Below are 19,630 nucleotides of genomic sequence, written 5' to 3'. Positions count from 1 at the left end.
TAATACATCCATGATATAACGTGGTGAAATTAAATACTTTTATTATCATCACCAAGAGGTGAAACTGAGTGCCACCATACATCAGGTTGATTGTAGGCGACAATACTGTCGTGGTTAGCTCGCCGAAACTCTACTGCCGAAGTTGCTGGCTGGCTCGGGATTGTTAGCTAATGTCCGTTAGCATACGTACAGGCTAACTATAGCCAATTAGCTTTCTCTTAATACAACCATGCACTGATGTTAGCTACTAGCCGATAGCCCTGGCAGTTGTGCAATAGAACACATGGTGAATTACAGCCATTAGCTATATCCATTAGTACAGCTACAGACCTCGGGAGAACCGTCATATGTCCCGCGGGTCTGCTCCATGGATGTATTAAGAGAACAGTTGGGGGGCGGCCTCTAGCTCACCCAGTAAGAGCGTTAGCCCCATGTTGGCTGAGTCCTGCAGTCCACTGTCACTGTATAATAAAGGGAAAAGCCCCAAAAAAATAATCTGAAAAAAAAAGAGAACAGTTGGAACCATGGATGTATTAAGAGAACGGTTGGAATGCAACATTCAAACGAATTCAACACAAGCGCTCTTTGGTGACATCATTGATTATGTTACTGCTGATCATCTGTCCATCATCGTGTAAAGCCCGCCCTGACAATTTGATTGGTGCAAACAGCTCTTGTTCGAGCATAGTTGCTCCACAACGGATCAAGTCCAGACCGAACTTCCCGACCTCAAATGTTGTGGGCGGGGCTAAGTTCGGCTGGTATCCAGGCTAGCTTGACCTGACTCTACTTGCTCTTTTTTGGTTTTCCATTAGCAAAAGTTGTGGATCCTTTTTTGGTACCACCTTGGTCAAGCTTCAAACCGATACTAGAAGGTGGAGTTAAAACACTGCAGAGCACTGATTGGTCAGAGAGAACTGTCACTAGTGCGACACGGCATATCCTGCACAAACCCGCCATTTTTAAATAGCTAAGCAATAGCGATTGTTATATTCACTCAACCCAGTTTTTTTTAAATGACAGCCTGCAAAACTACACCGTACACTAAGCTGTACAATTGACGAAGTGAAGACGTTCCTCTAAGTTTGGTTGCTGATGAAAGGATTCAGCAAGTGTCACATTGAACATTATGTCCCGGCAGTTTTCATGTGGCGTTGCTAAGGCGATCAGCTGAGAATCAGGCCTACACTGAGGGGGTACTATACACAGTGGTAACAAAGTAGAGAAAAGTGCTGCTACCAAAAAATGTAGTCGAGTTCAGCAGAGCCGAACCATACAATACTTTTCTAACAGTCTACATAACACTCGTCAACTTTACGTGTGTACATTTGAACATAGGCTACTCTAAAAGAATAGAGATTGGATAGTGAAAAGTGTTGCTCATAGGTGTGAAATACAGCATTGGCACAAGGCAGTGCTTCATCAATAAAATAATCAACAGACTATGACTATAATTAATTAATTAATGATCAATAGAGAAAATAATTGTTTGTTGTATCCCTAGTAGAGTTAAGATGTGTCATCAGTCAAGTCTCCAATGCTGGTAATTATAAAATATTGAACAGAGCAAAAATGAAGTCAAAATTAAAATAAAATAAAAACAACAGAGCAAGAGTGATACTGCCACAGTCCATAAAACAAGCCATGTTCAAACACAATACACATCAATTGGTCAGCCATGCAAATTTGCAGGTCGAAATTCACTTCTTTATTGAGGAACTTGAAAGTTGTGTCCCAAACTGTAACTTGTCTCCTGCATCTTTCTTACAAACCATCAATATCCAATAACCATCATAAACATCTGGAGCTGCAGTGAAGAAACTGGTGTTTGCTCTCAGCTCTGTGTCCCATAACAATGTAAGATTGAATTTGCTTTTGAGTATACTGCCAGCCTAACTGACACATATATATACTATGCTAAAGCAAGACTCATTTAAAGACACAAGGGCCCACGCAGTGCAGCTGGAGGCAGTGCACCTGGCTGCTTCCCAGGGTTTTGCGTTTCTGTAGAGGCTGCTGGCCCTTTAAAAGCTAAGATGGTGTCCTACAAGCTGCAGTTTCTGCCTTCCGTTTCCTTCCTGGCTCTCAGAGATCACAGAGCATTTAAAATTGAACCTGAACTAACCTCGCTCAGAGAGGTTTTCGTATTAACCGTGCGAATGACAGCGCTTTGAACATGCTCTAAACATAATGTTCTACAATGCAATGAGGTCGCTGTTACAAAACTCTTCCACTAATTGCAAAATAAACTGCCCGCCTGCAAGGATGTACTTGTAATTAACTGTTATAAGACATGAGCCTAGTCACTGACATTCCTATTTGGCACATGTACAGCTGACAATGTCAACTCTGCTTGTGTACAGGCAGATCATCTACACAGATAGATGTTTCTTTTTTTCTCATTGACCAGGGCAAAGTCAATAACGTACACTTACTTTCTTGTTACGGGTCTCCGTGTGCATCTCGGTTGCCGGAGCGGTGCAGCGGCGGAGGGGTGGAGCAGCAGGAGCAGGAGGGGTTCGGTCGGGGCTTTGGGTAGCTCTATCTGAATAAGAACGGGTAGGGAGATAGGGGGGTTTGGGGGGGGCTAGTTTTCCACCTTTACGGTGAATATTCGGGATATAGGAACACGAACCCTGTCTCTCCAGTGTTCTTTTTCAGTTCATATCCGTAGCGTCGAAGGCTCCCTTTGCTCCCCCAAAATACAGCGAGTCTCTCTGTGTCTCTCCCTCTCTCTGTGACGGCGTGTTGTTGCCGTGTATTCAAGGGCTGGGCTCTCTCTCTGCCTTTTCCTCCTCCGCCTCTCCCTGCTTGTGACCCCACCCTGCGTCCCCACCCCTCATCTCTCTGTCAGTCAGGAGCTGCGCAGCCCTGCAGAGGAGCGGAGCTGAGCTGCCGGCGACCCGACACCGGCAGCAGGCAGGCGGGCAGGAGGAGAGGAGCTGCAGCAGAACCGCGCAGTAATGCATTGGGAAATTAGAATTGCATGCAACACGCTGCTCGCATCGGTGTACAACTATCTATTAATGTAATCTATGTTGCAGCAGCCAGCTGCTTATTGCTCAGAGATGGTGAAGTGAAACACCCATGCCCCCTTACTGACGTCAGCCAGCAGACTAATTGAGGACACTTCTACTAGGTAGGGAGGGTGTGAGTGGTTTATACTAGAGTATATATCTAGCAAGGCTTTGCAGCATTACTTTATTTGATAAATATGACACCACTGTAGAGAAAGGGAAGGCAGCCAAGTCGGATGATTGGCATGGGGTAAATAACCACACCCCTTCTGATGAAGTAGGGTGTGGTAGCCTACATGCAAATATGAAATATGCTTTTTTCTTTATAAGACATTTCGCAACATAAAAAATGCATGGAACATGTTTGGGTCTGTTGTGGATATCCAAACCGTCAGCCACACAGCTGTAAAAACATATTACATCATATAGACTTTTTCTTTCATTTGTTATATTTTTCTACTAAATACAATGCACGTGGTTCTCTTTTCAACCCCAAACGCCATAAAATATATGTAGTGATATTATTTTCCTCAAGTGTAAACATGAAACATATCTTATAGTTCATTATTGTTTATGTGGGGATTTTACTACATTTCCCATGATTCCAAATGCCGGAACTGGAAGCACAAGGCGGAAGCATGCGAAGGTAAACACAACTTTCAGTTATCAGTGTCATTATACCAATCATTTTAAAAGAATTGTGGCATTTTAAACAAAAGTATTTGGTTCAACACCTAGTTGACAGAAAATACCAGTTTTTAAGCTCTTACGTAGCTCTTACTTGTAGCGTTTGCGTCGACCATTCGCCCTACTTTAGGCTGGAGGTCTCAAATGATCGCATAACGTTACAAGCGTGTACTTATCAAAATAAGGAAATTACAGATACTTTAAACGAAAACGTTTGATATAATAGAAGTAGGGTACGTTATACATCTTTCCTCTTTCTCAAAAGCCAGTTGAGGCGGTTTGTAAACCTCTACTAAGGGAAGGCACAGTCATAACTTCAGAGTGCCTGAAAAAACACATGTAACGTTAGCTATAACGTTAACTGTATTTTCGCTGCCCGCTTTTTATTTGACACCATAAAGTTCAGCGTTAGGGCGGGAGAATTAATTATTGTTATTTAGTGAATTATCTGGAAATTCAATGGAGAAAATGTTTATAAATGAAACAAAAGATGGGAATGTATGCCTTTGACAGAACATTGATGAACACATTCAAAAATCCTGTGAATCCAATGTTGTTATTAACCAATCCTGCTTGATCAATTTTAACTGTATGTCTTATTTATATTAAATATTCATTAGTTCCAGTTTCTCAAATGTGACCAGTCTTGTATAAAGTACTTGAAAGCAATACTTGAGAATATTACTTGAGTATTAGTCTCAAAATATCTGATGTTTACTGTACTTAATTTAATTACATTTTAATGTTATACTTTTTATTGATCCCCAGTGGGGAAATTATTATATTATAACATATAATATAAGACAACACAGAGGGCTTTATGAAATTGGGATGGCCATTTTTTCACAATTTCTCTATTTTATAAATCAAACAATAATTAGATTTATCGAGAAAATAATCAGCATATTAATCAATAATGAAAATAATTGTTAGTTGCAGCCCTGATTCTATGGTCCATCCTTAAACAAAACGTATTCACTGCGACAAAAGTCCTTTGTCTCATGTGTTATATTTCTGTGAGTTAAGACGCATGAATAGTTTAGTTGAGGTACTGTAAGCCAAACTGTGAGTGTCCTGTAAGTGTCCACCAAATGGCAGAATACTGTCATACTGTTACCTGAAAGACTTAGTGGGGACGGTGGATGTGTTCTTTACCTACTGTTGTATAAGCATCCACTGAGTTTTTTTGAACTTATGTGTCTGTGTTGTGTTGGTTAGAGTGAGCCGGCGATCCTGTGAGGACGGCCCGCTGCTTGAGGAGCAGGAGACGGAGGGCCAGCGGCAGCTGCACAGCCTCCTGCTGCAGCAGCTCCACACTGAAGTTGACATTGACCGGTCAGAAACTCTCTGTGTGTTTCATCAAAATATGGCATTGTATTGTGTAAAGAAAGTGTGACGTGTTTGTGTGTGTATTGGCTGCAGTGATGTATGTGTGACTAATACTACTAAATAATATTTGTGGTACTTACCATTATGGTTATAGGATGTGCAATGCCTGATAGGGTACTGTTGCAATATTTATATGCTATTTTATATTTCATATGGTATTATGCAGTTGGGCATTGTGTAATACAGAAGTTATTGACCACAGCATGAGTTAACAGGAAATGTGCAATCATTGTCAAAGTGCAATACAAGGGGGGGGATGTGTTGTGGGTTCTCTTCTGTTCTGTGATTGTTAGGAAAGGTAGGAGGGTATTGTTTGAGGTTTATTAGATGTTCATTGAAGCATTGGATGAGATCATGTATGATTGTGTTTCTATGTAGGTTAATTGTATGTTTATTGTGTGTTTATGCACGATGTGTCGCCATTTCGTTCTCTCGAATGCCCAAGATGAATTTCTCCTATAGGAGACAGTAAAGGCTTATCTTATCTTAAGTTCAATCCAAACATCCACGGACATTACTTGATAATAAACTTTGGAAACATTTTGTTTCCATATGGATTTACAGTCCAGCGCAATTTAGCCCTAAATTATATCCTATGGTCACATTTTTTGTACTTCCAACAAACAACCTTACAGTGTTGCAGACACCAACTGGGCTTGGGACACATTTGAGATACAAAAATATACCACAATTCAATCCCTTGTCTAATGTTATCAGTACAATGGCACCTATGTAGCAAAACATTCTGCAACACATCCCCCACTACTAACAAGCAAAATATCCTATAGTGATATATGCAGGAATTGATAGCAGATCTTGACAGTGCAAATTATAGTTAACCTCTCTCTAGATGAATTTACTGCCACACAGTGACAGTAAAGAAAGACATTGAATTGTGTCAATAAAAGCTTTCTGTGTAGAATTGTGTTAATAAAACTTGCCTGTGTAGCTCAGTGGGAAAAATAAGCAGTGTCTGCAGTTTTATTCTCACCGGAGCTCTCTGTGCTCCCACGCTCTTGTTACTGTGACGTGCTTTTGGATAAAAGCATCCATCAAATGCTCTGTTATGTTTCCTCCGCAGTGGCCCACAGAGCATCCTGGAGGATTTTCTTTTATACAACCCCCGGGGCTACATATTCTTACTCACTCAGCCATGTTTTTATCAGTAAATACATTTAGGATATGTGACTTTGTACGATATGTGTCTGCAGCTGCGTCTGCTGGAGCACAACAAGTCTTTGTGTTATTTTGAAATAACTTCTGTCCTACAGATGTGTAGCCAAGAGGCAGTGCTTCGCCCCGGCGGCGCTCTATCTGCCGTTTGGGGAACAGGCAGCTGGAGTGAGAAGCCTCCCCCAGTTCCAGGCCCTACAGGATGGGGAGAATGAGCTGGCCAGCTTGCGGGAGCTGGGCCTAACCGACACCGAGATCCAGCAGTGGCAGAGCAGAGACGTACCGGAGGCAGCAGAGAAGGTGAAACCTGCCAGAGAGACAGAAGGAGCTGGGTTTGATTCCCGGCCCTACATATGTGGAGTTTGCATGTTCTCCTCATATTTTTTTCTGGTTTTCTTAATACAAACACATTCAGGTCGCATGGATTAGAAACTCTAAATCTGCTTGTAGGTTTAAATGATGAGTTTCCTTTTTTCCCATCTTCTACTAGATTGCATGCTTGGTAGGATAAGGCATCAAGAAATGTTTAATACCTTTTGTTTTAGATCCATTATATTTAGTCTGTATTCCATTCACAGCTGGTGAAAAATGTACACCACATACATACATATATAAATATTCCAAATTACTTTCCATTTGGGGAGAAGTGGCAGCTGATTTTTATGCTTAAAGGACAATTCCAGCGCAAAATGAACCTAGGGGTTAATAACATATGTGTACCGAGTCAACCGTTCTCTGGGACATGTTTTCATGCTAATCGAATGCGTCTCGAGCTTCAAACAAGCTAGCGCAAACCGCTAATTAGCTTCTAACGCTAGCCTTCGGGGCAGAGGGTAAATCACTATTTCTACACCACTAACAAGGCTCAAAATAGCACCACACTTCCACGGTAGCATAATGAGGGTCCCTACATGTAAACCGAAGCATTGACAACTTTGTAAGTGTACAGACAGTTTATTAAAAAGAGCGCCATCCAGGCGCCATCTTGGGAAAACAGTCATGACCAGTCGAACCAAGAAACCCGTGCAACCAGTAACCAGTAACATAGCTCACGCAGGGTGTTCGTGGTTCGACTGGTCATGACTGTTTTCCCAAGATGGCGCCTGGCTGTATAGTGAACCACAAACAAATAAAACATCCAAATGTATAACTAATTATGTAAATCAGATTAAGCATTAAATATACTTGTATAATCGTGTACAAATGTGGGCCAAATCTAACTTGTTAAGCTCTGTGGAAGCACTGATATATATACACTGTGTATATATATATATATATATAAACCTCATCCCACCAACTAACATCTGAACCCCGACTTTGTGCCCACACAGTCCCATGGTGTGTGTGCAGCTCCAGGTGCGAAGCAGCAGCGCCTGCAGGTGATCAGAGACAAGATTGAAGCCAGGGCAGAGCTCCTGTCCCGCCCACAGCGCTTTGCCGCCAGCCGGCCGCTGTCACGCCGGGAGATGGAGATCGAACGAGCGCTTTTCCAGGGAACTGACCGCCTGGGTTTCCTCACTGCACTCTACCATAGAGGTACGGAGTGCCAGAGCGCCGTCAACTAAACTGTGTCATATGTCTTCCGACCAGTATGAGGGACATGCTGAACTTGTTTTTGAAATGACAAAACAGAAAGGTGAAGATGAAATAATAAAAGTGTTGCAGGTGAGATTGGGTAATCCCAAGAATTGTTCAAAAACATCTCACCTCCAAACAGGAGACACATTGACAGAGACTCAATTACATACACATTTCTGTGGCTTAACAGACTGTCTTCAGCTTAGATAGGGATGGTTCACACCAAAATCAAAAAATACATATTTTTCCTCTTACCTGTAGTGCTATTTATCAATCGAGATTGTTTTGGTGTGATTTGCCCAGTGTTGGAGATATAACGGTATATATAAAATCTATTATTTTAAAATTGTTTCTGTTGGCCAATATTTTGATTGGCAACAGTGCTTTCATTTTCCAACTTTTGCAATGATGTTATGAATTATGATGATGTTTGAATTTTTTTTTCCAAAAGAAATTAGAATGAGTAAAGTAGGAAAATGTAAAAACAGGACGATAAATAAAACTGTTCAAAACAACAGAGCAGAGAGATACAGTTAAACAGTCACTGTCATGTCCCATAAGTCCATGTCAGAAGATCTCACCTGTGTTGTTGTTGTATTTCCCCTCACAGATGAAGATAACCCAGAGGGCCAGGAGGGGGTGTCGTCCTCTGACCCAATGGATTCTCTCTACAGAGACATTCTCAGCAAGGAGAGAAAACAGGTTTCACTACAGGAGAGAGAAACAACCGAAGCATCACACCTGTCTACACACAGAAACATACATGACCAATTACAGGACTCGCAGAGAGGCAACAAACAATCAGAAGAAGCCTCTGACCATCAATCAGAACTGCAAGGTGAAAAAAGTAGCTTGTCAGTACAGTCAGAGTCAAGTTCAGACCCTGCAGAGCAGCAGCTCGTTCCGGACAGACCGGAGCCCCCACCAACGGCTGCTCCACCACAGATAAATATAAGCCAGCCAATCGGCAGTCTCTGTGGAGCCGCGAAGGCCAGGTCAGGGGGACCACTGACTGTCAGAGGGGAGATTGAGACAATCTCAGATGAAGAAATCCTGAAAAACCGTGACTCTGTAGAAGGGATCCAGAGCATCCCGAGGTTCCGAAGCTACCAGCCAGGAATACCCTCCAAGGTATCAACAGCTGCATCTACGAGCCATAAAGTGTTTGTTGTTACTGTGTAAACCAGATGATCCTGATGGATAGCTCAGACGTTCGTTTTAGGCTAGCTACAATGCTAATGGTTTCCAACACATCTAAAAAAAACTAATTTATCATTGGAGAAATAGTTTTTACCAGTGAAAACCAGTCCAGAGTTAAAAAAAAAAAATATCTGATTAGTTAGTTTAGAAAGTATGTCTGAAAACAACAGTCTGGCGCCCATATGGACATTGAAACAGGCTTTGCTTGCTGTAATCATTACTTTTATTCATACTGGCCGTTAAAGTATTTTTTTCAAAATCTGCTTCCAATGTAAGTGATGGGGGGGGACAAAATCCACCGTCGTAGAAGTTTACCTGAGGCTAGTCTCGCTTTGCCGGACCTACCTCCACACGCTGCGGAGCGAAGGAGGGTCTGGCTAGTCCACACAGCATTCCGGGATGGGAGAAAAACGTGCTCTAGTTTAATGGCATTTCTTTAAACCAATCACAATCGTCATGGGCGGCGCTAAGCTCCCCACGGAGCCACTGTAAAACAGTCGTGCGAGAGAAAACTCAGACTGGACAGATAGATCTGAGGAGCAGTCAACCATTGTCCTCATAAATCCACCGGAGTTTAAAATTACAACACAAAGAAAGAGGAAGGAAACGGACATACATGCATACGGTGGAATTTCCTGCGACACCGGAGCAATCCCGGAAGTGAAACATCAAGGATGTAGACTAACCTGAGGCTAATGTGACACTTTAGCAGTCTAACTTAAAAATAAGTGAATATCCTCTAAAGTCTTTTTAATACAAAATTCACTCATTGTGTTGGTGTCCCTCCTAAGCACAACAAGGAAACACTGTCCTAGGATACACAAAGAGAGAATGTTGTGCTAAAAACGCTAACTTTGGAATATATCCACTTGATTTGTCTTATTCAAACTGCTGAAGCCTCATATTACCTTCAGAGAAACTTTGGAATATATGATATCATGTTTTTGCACGGAAGGAGAGCTGTGGATATTGTCCCCCATCACTTGAAATTGCTTTTGGGAATGGATCTCTTGGCGCCCAGTATGAGCAGGAGAAATTATTACAGCAAGCAAAAACTGTTTCAATGTTTATAGGGGCACTTAAAGCAACACTATGTAGCTTTTAGCACGAGCTCTAGTTCCAATGAGACAAACTGGGGGGGGGGGGGCGGGACCGAAGCGGGAAAAGTTACATAGTGTTGCTTTAACGCTCCTAAAATGAATCATTACAATTAAATAAATCATCTCACAGTCATTTAAAACCTCTGAGATCCACAGGTTGAGGAAGATCGACTTGTTTCAGGGTGTCAAAAGAAAAAGAAGATTGTTGTCAAGTTGAATTGTATTTCCCTACGCCACATCAAAAAGCTGCAGTTGTAAACAGAACGCTACACCACATACACACTGAACACAGTAGGACAGTGGTATGACAGGTATAAGTGTTGTGTATTTGATAATGCATACAGCTGTCAAAATGCAGTAACTATATATAGATACATAACCAACTCCACTAAGCATCTGCAGAGACCTAATGAGGATTTTTGTTTTGTTTTTGTGCGTCTCAATGTAGGTGTTGTGTGTAAAGAACCTGAGTGCACAGGCCTCAGTGGCCCAGCTGGTGGCGCTGTTCTCCAGGTTTGAACAGGAGAACGGGCCGCCTGTACTTTACCGCCTGCTGACTGGAAGGATGAAGGGTCAGGCCTTCATCACTCTGCCAGGTGACAAAGTGTTCATCTCATTGAGGTGGTGGATGTGGTGCAGTGTGCTGCCTCTGTAACCAGGGAATTGTTGGTCATGAGGGTTTTTTTTTAACCAGAATTGACAACAATCCATTTCACTCTGGACCAAAGTGACAGACACACTGACCAACCATAAATACACTGAGCTGTGTACTTTCCATTATACATTACACATTCGATCTGTTAGTAGCTGTATTTGTTTTCTTTTGGCAGATGCTGAAACAGCCAAGAAAGCCTTGCAGTTGGTCCATGGATACCGGTTGCTAGGGAAACCTTTGGTGGTTGAGTTTGGCCGCGAGCGACGGGAAGAAGAGAAACAGAAGGAGAAGCAGAAGGAGACGAAATAACATTAAAAAGAAAAAAATGTATTCCTGACAACAACATGGATACTCCAGAGTTGTGAATAACAGGCTGAGATGGAGGGGATTGTATATATTGTGCATATGTATATTATTTTTTCTAGATAAATTAAGTGGTCATCTTTGCATTTTAATAAATGTCTGTTTTGCATCAAACTGCAGTTTGTTATGAGAGTTTCAGAAACTTTTGTTAACCTTTTTATCATTATCTTGATAATAAAATATTTATGACAATGTCAGCAAGCAGGCTTAAAAATTACATGACATAAAAACACAAATTATATTAAGAAAGCTAACAAATGGAGACAAAACTATTTGCCTATAATCCCAGTTTTGATTGAATTAATGGCATTTCTGTAACCATTATGCAGTTATAAGCCTCAGACCTTAGAGCTATATCATTTCCAGTAAATATAAACTTAGCACAAAAAGTAAGGAAATTTGTGTTTGGTAGATTATTTCTCTGTGGTAACAATGCTTTTTGGCAATAAATCATACCGTTGGAAAGCCTGTTTAGTTCCCTTACAAATGGTGTCCCATTTGTAAGGAACATGCATTTGTGGGATGAGCAGCAGCGCTGAGTATTTGGGTTGTGCCCATGAAAAATTTGCCAGATCTTCTCTGACAATGCCAAACAGCTTATCCTGTCATTGACTCGTTTGGTGGATTGGATGATTGAAGTTTGAAGAAACAAGACATATTGGCAATTTAACAATTTATTAATTTCACAAACAGGAGCCTCAGTAGCGTGTGGAAGAACCATACACAGCCACAACAGCCTAGCACCTCCTCCTCATGCTGGTCACCAGCCTGGTCACACACTGCTGTGGGATGGCATCCCATTCTTCAACCAGCATTTGTCGCAAGTCAGCCAACGTGGTTGTGTTGGTCACTCTGGCACGAACAGTACGCCCAAGCTGATCCCACAAGTGTTCAATGGGGTTGAGGTCAGGACTGCTGGCAGGCCATTCCATCCTCTCCACTCCCACATTCTGGAGGTAGTCTCTGATAAACCCCGCCCTGTGGGGGCGAGCGTTGTCATCTTGGAGGATAGAGTTCGGTCCCAGACTGTGGAGATATGGGATTGCCACTGGTTGCAGAATCTCATCTCTATATCTCTGCATAGAGATTGCCTCCAATGATGACAAGCCTTGTTTTTCCAGTGAGGGAGATGCCGCCCCACACCATCACACTGCCTCCACCAAAAGGTGTTACTCTATCGGTGCAGCAATCAGCATAGTGTTCTCCGCGTCTTCTCCACACTTTGACCCTACGATCCAACTGCCGTTTTCAAGGGCACAACCCACATACTCGGCGCTGCTGCTCATCCCACAAATGGATGTTCCTTACAAATGGGGCACCATTTGTAAGGGAACTAAACTGGCTTTCCAACGGTATGAGATGTATTGCCAAAAAGCATTGCTACCACAGAGAAATAATCGACCAAATACAAATTTCCGTACTTTTTGTGCTAAATTTATGTTATTTTAAAAGGAGATTCTGTAGGAATTGTGCCAACAAATAATCGTATATCAAAATAAAAAGGTAAAACATGTTTTTCTTTATTTATTTCTTTGAATATTCTCAACTAAAATATCTTCATAATTATGCAAATTGTGTCTAAAATTAGGCCAGATTTTTACCACTTTGTCTCCAACATTTTTGAAGACACTGACAAAGCTTTTCACTCTAAAATTGACTGACCAGGCAGTTCAGACACTAAACCCTCTGACATTAATAAATCCAGACATCTACTTGTTCAGTCAGAGGGAAGTACTTACAGCATGTGGTATCATGAATGAATGTGGTTAGATTTTACTTATTTGATTCTATAAAGATATATACACACAACAAACAAGACGCAATGTTCAGTTTTCATTCGGGTTGATACACAATGACTTCCAATCAGTCTACATGTTAACCAATCTAACTGCAGTGAAACATGAAGGTCAATGGAAATGCGATCTACTGTATTTAGGTGACTCCTGTTTAAACTCAATGTTATTCTTCTTTTGGACACTAGATGGAGCCATTCAGCCATTACAGGTTAGTCTGCTCTTTACAGAGTAATGGCCAAAAAACTGCATCCATAGAGGTGACTGAGTAGAAACTTTTGGTTGTATTAGTTTCGACATAGTTCCTACTGCAGAAAATGAGATTTTATTTAGGTCATGTTGACTTTTTCTAACAGCCTAATATGATTTGTCATGCAATTTTGTGTTTCATATTTCTTTAAAATCTCAGATATCAAAGAGCCACTGCTTATTTACAGACGACAAATGCTGAAAACTGGTATACAACCTAATATCATGATTGTAACAAAGTACTGCAGAGTTGTCATTTGGTGTTCTTATTTGTCTAACCCCTATATGTTGGTTACACAGACTGTATCTGTGACAAAAGGTGCTCAGGATCATCTACTGTATGTTTAGGGGATTGTGTGTCTTTCCCACAGGCTTTGTATGTGTGTGTGTGTGTGTGTGTGTGTGTGTGTGTGTGTGTGTGTGTGTGTGTGTGTGTGTGTGTGTGTGTGTGTGTGTGTGTGTCTGTCCAGTCCACTTATCGCTAACGTTCCCTCGGTCAAATGTGTGTGTGTGTGTTGGTTGACCCAGTTCAGTTCCTGGCAGGAATCCAGTTGCCCTTTGAGTTTGACCACCAGGGATCGTGGTCTGCAGGATTTTATGTTTGAATTGAGGTATTCAGTGGTCTGAAGAACTGCACCCTTACCTATCACCCCACAGTAGGCTTGTTCACTGAGAAGAACACTGTATATACGCAGACTTCAAGAGGCCCAACAGTAATTAAATAAATGCGGTGCCTCGGTTTTATCATAAGCTCACAAGACTGCATTGCATTTTTGCAATGCATTTGCAGTTGGGAAAATCACACAATAAAATTAAACTTTATTTAACTGGTACCCTACATTCAAAACAGCCATTTCTGTATGAAATAAAAGTAACCTTACTCTCATTTGTTGTTGTTTTTCTGTGACAGCAATGCACATAAAAACCACATCTATGTACATACAGTCTTATATGGAGTCCTTCAATGCTGAACTCTGATATGATGGAGCCTTAAGACAATGCATAATCTACTGCTCATTTAATAGACTGTTGGCAAGTCCTCTCAGAACCAATAAAAGGTTAGCACAGACCCAAGACCTGCACTAGTTCAAGTGGAACCTGTGCCACAGATAGCTAGTTGAAATAGAAATCATCAACAGCCTTTCAAGCCACAAATCTCAAACGTGTTACACAGTTTTGTGACTGTACTGTAAGCTGAAGCAGTAAACATGAGGATTTGGTCTCATGGTCCACCGGTGAGTCATACAGGAGCTGCATATTGATTGGACTAAACTAGTGGCTGTGTTTGTTTTGGTTTGTTTGTGTCGATCTTCTGTTTGCCTTCAGTTCAGGGCTGTGATCTTTTCCCTATTCTAGACTGTAAAAACACTAGCAGAATCTCACCTCTAACAAAAACACTCTTTAATTATTACCAGCTGCTCTATAAAAGAGCCTTCATGTGCCAGTTATTGTATGTAAGCCTACATACTTTAAAGTTGTGTTTTCTAAGAGCAATACTTTTATATAATACAAACCTACATGTCTGATATTCCTGTAGCTATATCTCACCAACATCTGCAATTTATATAACTGTTTGTCAGCAGCTTTTCTGCTGCCTTTCTGTATTGCATTTTGGGACAATTAGTGCCTATTGATATGACACTAAAAACACATCTTGTCACTTTTTTAGTGTGAATGAAATAGTGTGTCGGACTCACTCCACCAATCTGACAGATTCAGCAACTGTATGGCCAATGTGTCGCTTAAAAGGTTTCAGTGAACTATTTTCGTAAAATACGAGATCATATTTCGAACAAGCCACCATTACTATCGGCTGAAGAAGCCAGACCCACGTGATGCGTTGTCATTTCCGGTTTTCATTTTTTTGTATTACGTCTCGCGCACGCGCAAAACGTACGCTCAAGATGGCGTCGCTTCGGTGTGTTCCAAGGCACTTTTTGGACCTCGGGGAGCCGACTGATCAGTCCGAATGCCTTTTCTGACGACGGTCAGCCGTCCGGTTGGTGTGTCAGGGGCTTTAGAACAAAACAAATATGAAACAGATACAGTACCTTGTAAAAGTGTGTTTGCCCTCTGTTACTAACAGACAAGTTCGCAAACTCTAACTTGAAGCATTAAAATTGATTAAATAATAATTTGTTTTTTATTATTATAATTTTTTGGGGTGCTGAGATGAAATTTAGGGGGGTTTGAGCCCCCCTAAAAAGGGTCTAAAATCGCCACTGGCCATGACTCAGAGAAATTAAACATGTTTTCGCCAATTCATCACTACAAGTGTTACTGTAGCAAGCATCTCACTATCACTAACGTTATCCACATTTATATTTACAAATGATATATCCAGCTACAAACAGCCTGGAAGTCGGAAGAAGAACGGAAGTACAACGAGGCATTGTCATGGATATGTTACACTGTCTAAAAATGCAAACAGCCAGAAAAAATCTTACCATGGTCCTCAAAGCGTCCGCTTCCAAGATATTGACAGGAGAGTGTGTGATTAAATGACAGAAAAACGTAATGATGGAATGCCCATTACCAGAGCAGTCATTCAGCTGAAGGCCTTGGAAATATTTAATAATATTTTATTTAAAAGATGTTAAAAACAACAGCCTACCTTGTGTTTTTATTAAAATGTTTTCAAATCAAATTCTTTTCTTTATGAAAAATTCAACAAATGACAATAAGAAAAGTTAGCGTTTATTTCCAAATAAAAAAACAAGTTTTGTGGTTCTTTGTTTGAATCAGTTGAAAAAAAGTTGTTTTATGTTATGTAAATACATCCCTGATAATCAGCAGGAAACATCAGCCATCATGAACAATCAACTGAGGGAAAATGAAACTACGAGACCAAACCTGGCTTCATTTTTATTCACAATTATACAATGTATCCATGTCGTGAAACACATTTTGCATCATGACTCAGGAAGCAGGTGCGTTGACCCTCAGACTGGTAACAAAAAAAATGAACAAGTGATCTTCGCACTACTGACAATATAAATATACCTCCAAGATGTGCCAAGTTCAGGCCTGCCCCCACCGCTGAGGAAAATCCTGCCAACACCCAGCAAACATTTTTCGGTTACACTTTACTTGAAGGTATCTACATAAGAGTGACATGACACTGTTATGAACATGTCATAAACATTATAAACAAGTCATAAACGTTTATGACATAACGCTTCTTTTGCATTTTTGTAATGACAGGTTATGGTTTGGGTTAGAGTTAGAGTTAGGGTTAGGGTTCATGTCATGTGTTCATGACAGTGCCATGTCACTCTTATGTAGATACCTTCAAGTAAAGTGTTACCCATTTTTCTTATTTCAGCCTGCAAATATCAAACTGAATGTCAGACCAAATGCACACAACATTTTTACACTATAATAGTGATAATAAGGCACAATATTTATTAATATGAAAACAGCATTATAAAAATGTCTTTCTCAACTGTACTTAACAAGACAATTACATTTTGATTTAGTAACACTTCCAGTGTCCTGTAACTAATTAACAATGAATGGACTGTAATGTGTCAATAACATGTTTGAGCTTTAGATGATACAGTACTGTGAGAATTGTATATAAATATCAGGGTTGGGTTTAGGTTTTACATTGAAAACAAGGGAGAATATTTAAACACATGCAGCAAATAGTTATCAACATTGAACTGTCCAAATAATAAAGTCACCAAAAACCAAGTGAAAGTCAAAATGTTCCCTGGATATTACTTACATGTTCAAACAGTCCAAGATACCAAATCAATGTATGTATGTATGTTTCCATAACCTATTCAATTTTACAAAGTACATTTGCCTTTTTATTTCACATAAACAATCAATGCATTTGTTGGCTCTATATATAGAAAAGAACAGGTGTATGTATATAGCAAATTTCTGCAATGTAACATGGATCTTTGGAAATATATTTGTGATGTGTAGAAGTGTAGAGCTGTGTCCCTCCAATCCAATTCGTCAATGGGCACCAAACCATTAGGCACCGATGTTTTCATAAAAAGCATTTTAAAATGGGAATAATATGAGCGGAACTGTGTTTACTGTTGCAGCAGTGAGGCAGTGAAGACTCATAAATGTGTTGCCAACTAACTTTTGAACAAGCAAGATTCTTGTGATACAGTTGACTCGTTTGTATTTCAATTGTCCTCTTGCTCCGTCAAGTATATATAGTGAAAACATTCGATTAAATACATTACATAAATACATGTAATTGAAAGTAAGTTGTCAGGGGACCGTATTTAACGGTGTGATGTAGTTACAGTAACCTCACACGTATCCTGTGATGTCATATCCTGCCGCAGTGGGCTTCTTGGCTCCCTGGATTCCATGTGCACTCGACTCGGAGCTGTGACTGGTACCGCGGAGCAGCGTCTGCCCCCTGCTGGCTGCGTTGATGCCGCCCACCTGCAGGGTGGGGTTGTGGTAGGTCTGTGAGGTTGTCCGTACCCCTGTGCCCGCCACGGCGCCTCCCACTGGATATGGATACCCTCCGCCGTGGCGTCTCCCACGACCACCATCCTGCTCCTCACAGCATGACACAGACAGCATCCCCCCTCCCAGCATGGAGATAAGCGCAGAGGCCAGACCAATGAACAGACACTCCCCCAGCTCAAACTTCATACTGGAAGGCAAGTTGGGTTGGTAGAAGGTCTGGACCACCTCGTGTGTGGTCCATGCCACCGGAATGAGTGAAAGGAAGCCGGAAGCAAGAAATAAGCCCCCGCTGGCGCCTGCCACACGACTCTTAACTGAACCTGTGCCCTCCAAACAGAGAGTGCACTGCATCCCCAGGGCCGCCATGGCAATGGCGAGTATAGATAGCACGATGGAGATGACCATGAGGGCGCGAGAGGCCTGCAGGTTGGAGGGCAGGGACAGCATAGAGTTGTAGGTCTCACACTGAAAGGCCCCTGTGCTCTGGTAGACGCACTCCATCCACAGGCCCCTCATGTTGGCCACAGCCGTGACAATGTTGGAGCCGATGTGGGCGGAAATCTGCCAGTAGGGTAGCACTGTGGCGACCATAGTGCCCAGCATCCCCAGCAGACCCAGGAAGAAGCCCATCAGCTCCAGAGCTGCTGACGCCATGGCAACAGCTGTGATGGAGGAGACCCAAAAGCAAACACAGAGAAGAGATGAATAAACTGACCCAGAAACTACAGTAGTTAGCTTGCTGACAAACATTTTCCTCTTTTATGTTCTCAATTATTTTAGCCATTCTGTTCATGAGATCATTGATTCATTCCATTTTGATAATATGGTATGGTCCTCCATACTGGAGTTTATGCTGCATTCACACATCTTCTCCCACTTCAGACATGTTTTTAAGTATGTAAAATACTCTTCTGTGATAATTATTTTGTTTAACATGTTTTTTTTCTCCTGGAAGCACATCTACTCTTTCTCCCTTATTGTCCCTACTGATAAGTAATATAGTAAGGTCTGTTGTGCACCAAAAGTTGACGTATCAAAATGGTAAGTGTAGTTAGCATCGTTTATTTGTTAATGTTGTTTTTTAGCTTGTTAGCTTGTTCGCTTGTAAGTGGCGGTGGATGACAGCTACAATGACAGCGTGTTTTTCCGGCTTTTGCATATTAGACAGTGATTGGCTTTTGAATCTGTGACGTACCAAATCTAGCTGGCGCAATTTGAATCTCAGATTCAGAAGTCAGTATTGTAAGGGTCGGACATTTTAGGGGACATAAACATAACAGAAACACATTTTGAGTGGAGGGGATCTTTAGGTCAATTATTGTTATTGGTTAAACAAGCCAATACAGTTATTAATACACAGGGACATTACTTTTAGTACATTTTAGCTATAACTAGCAGTTTGTTAACAAGTGAAATCACATACACACAGTATAACAGGTACTTAAGACTGTATTAGTGTTGATATACAATTGTATTAAGGTGTAACTGCCAACGAAGGTGTTTTTCAGCCATTTTGCCACTGGTTTGTTGATATTTCTGTAATTCTTTTCACCAAGAGAGCGATACTGCAGCTGTCAAAAATTTCTCTTATCGCTCACTCAAAATTATTATTTACAACTAGGAGGCTGACGTAAAAGGTCTTTACTTGACTGCTCATAATTACAGTCTGTAAGATAATAACATTAAGGTGGCTTTACCTGTGTCTGGGAAACTGTCTCGTTCTATGTGGCAAAGTCCAGCCAGCTGGCACAGACTGAGTTGACAATAAGCTAAAACAACCCCAACAAACAGTGATATGACTAACACGTTTCAAGTCAGACCACATACTACTTATAAAGAAGATAGGGTGGACAAACTAGTGAAACAACAAAACATACACAACACAACACATCTAAATCATCAACACCTTATGACAAATGTTAGTTAACAGCATTTATGTACAGTAAAGATACTGTATTATGTTTGTCATATCACTTATTG

At 41.1% G+C, this 19,630-nt stretch overlaps 3 protein-coding genes across 4 annotated transcripts in view; 1 reads left to right on the top strand and 2 right to left on the bottom strand.

Moving 5' to 3' along the window:
- Positions 1-2,822, bottom strand: part of klf8 (Kruppel like factor 8) — a 66,668-nt gene extending 63,846 nt beyond the window's left edge. The window contains exon 1 of one of the 2 annotated variants that reach the window (XM_078266725.1): positions 2,436-2,822. In XM_078266725.1, the coding sequence (XP_078122851.1) occupies positions 2,436-2,462 (27 nt within the window). In that variant the 5' untranslated portion in view covers positions 2,463-2,822. The remainder of the gene's footprint in view (positions 1-2,435) is intronic. The other variant, XM_078266724.1, reaches the window with a different exon arrangement.
- A 722-nt stretch (positions 2,823-3,544) lies between these two features.
- On the top strand, positions 3,545-11,276 carry rbm41 (RNA binding motif protein 41). The gene is made up of 7 exons (XM_078266722.1): positions 3,545-3,663; positions 4,923-5,039; positions 6,365-6,566; positions 7,598-7,802; positions 8,455-8,975; positions 10,593-10,740; positions 10,975-11,276. Exons 1-7 carry the CDS (start codon positions 3,626-3,628, stop codon positions 11,106-11,108), a joined length of 1,365 nt encoding a protein of 454 aa, XP_078122848.1. The 5' UTR covers positions 3,545-3,625; the 3' UTR covers positions 11,109-11,276.
- Positions 11,277-17,482: 6,206 nt separating this feature from the next.
- cldn2 (claudin 2) lies at positions 17,483-18,340 on the bottom strand. Its single transcript, XM_078266346.1, has one exon. It carries the CDS (start codon positions 18,302-18,304, stop codon positions 17,483-17,485), a length of 822 nt encoding a protein of 273 aa, XP_078122472.1. The 5' UTR covers positions 18,305-18,340.
- Positions 18,341-19,630: the final 1,290 nt, after the last annotated feature.

This window comes from Sander vitreus, chromosome 13 (genome assembly GCF_031162955.1).
Source record: "Sander vitreus isolate 19-12246 chromosome 13, sanVit1, whole genome shotgun sequence".
NCBI lineage: Eukaryota > Metazoa > Chordata > Actinopteri > Perciformes > Percidae > Sander > Sander vitreus.
The sequence above is the reverse complement of the archived record's forward strand: the minus strand, read 5'-3'. Positions and strand labels throughout refer to the sequence as shown.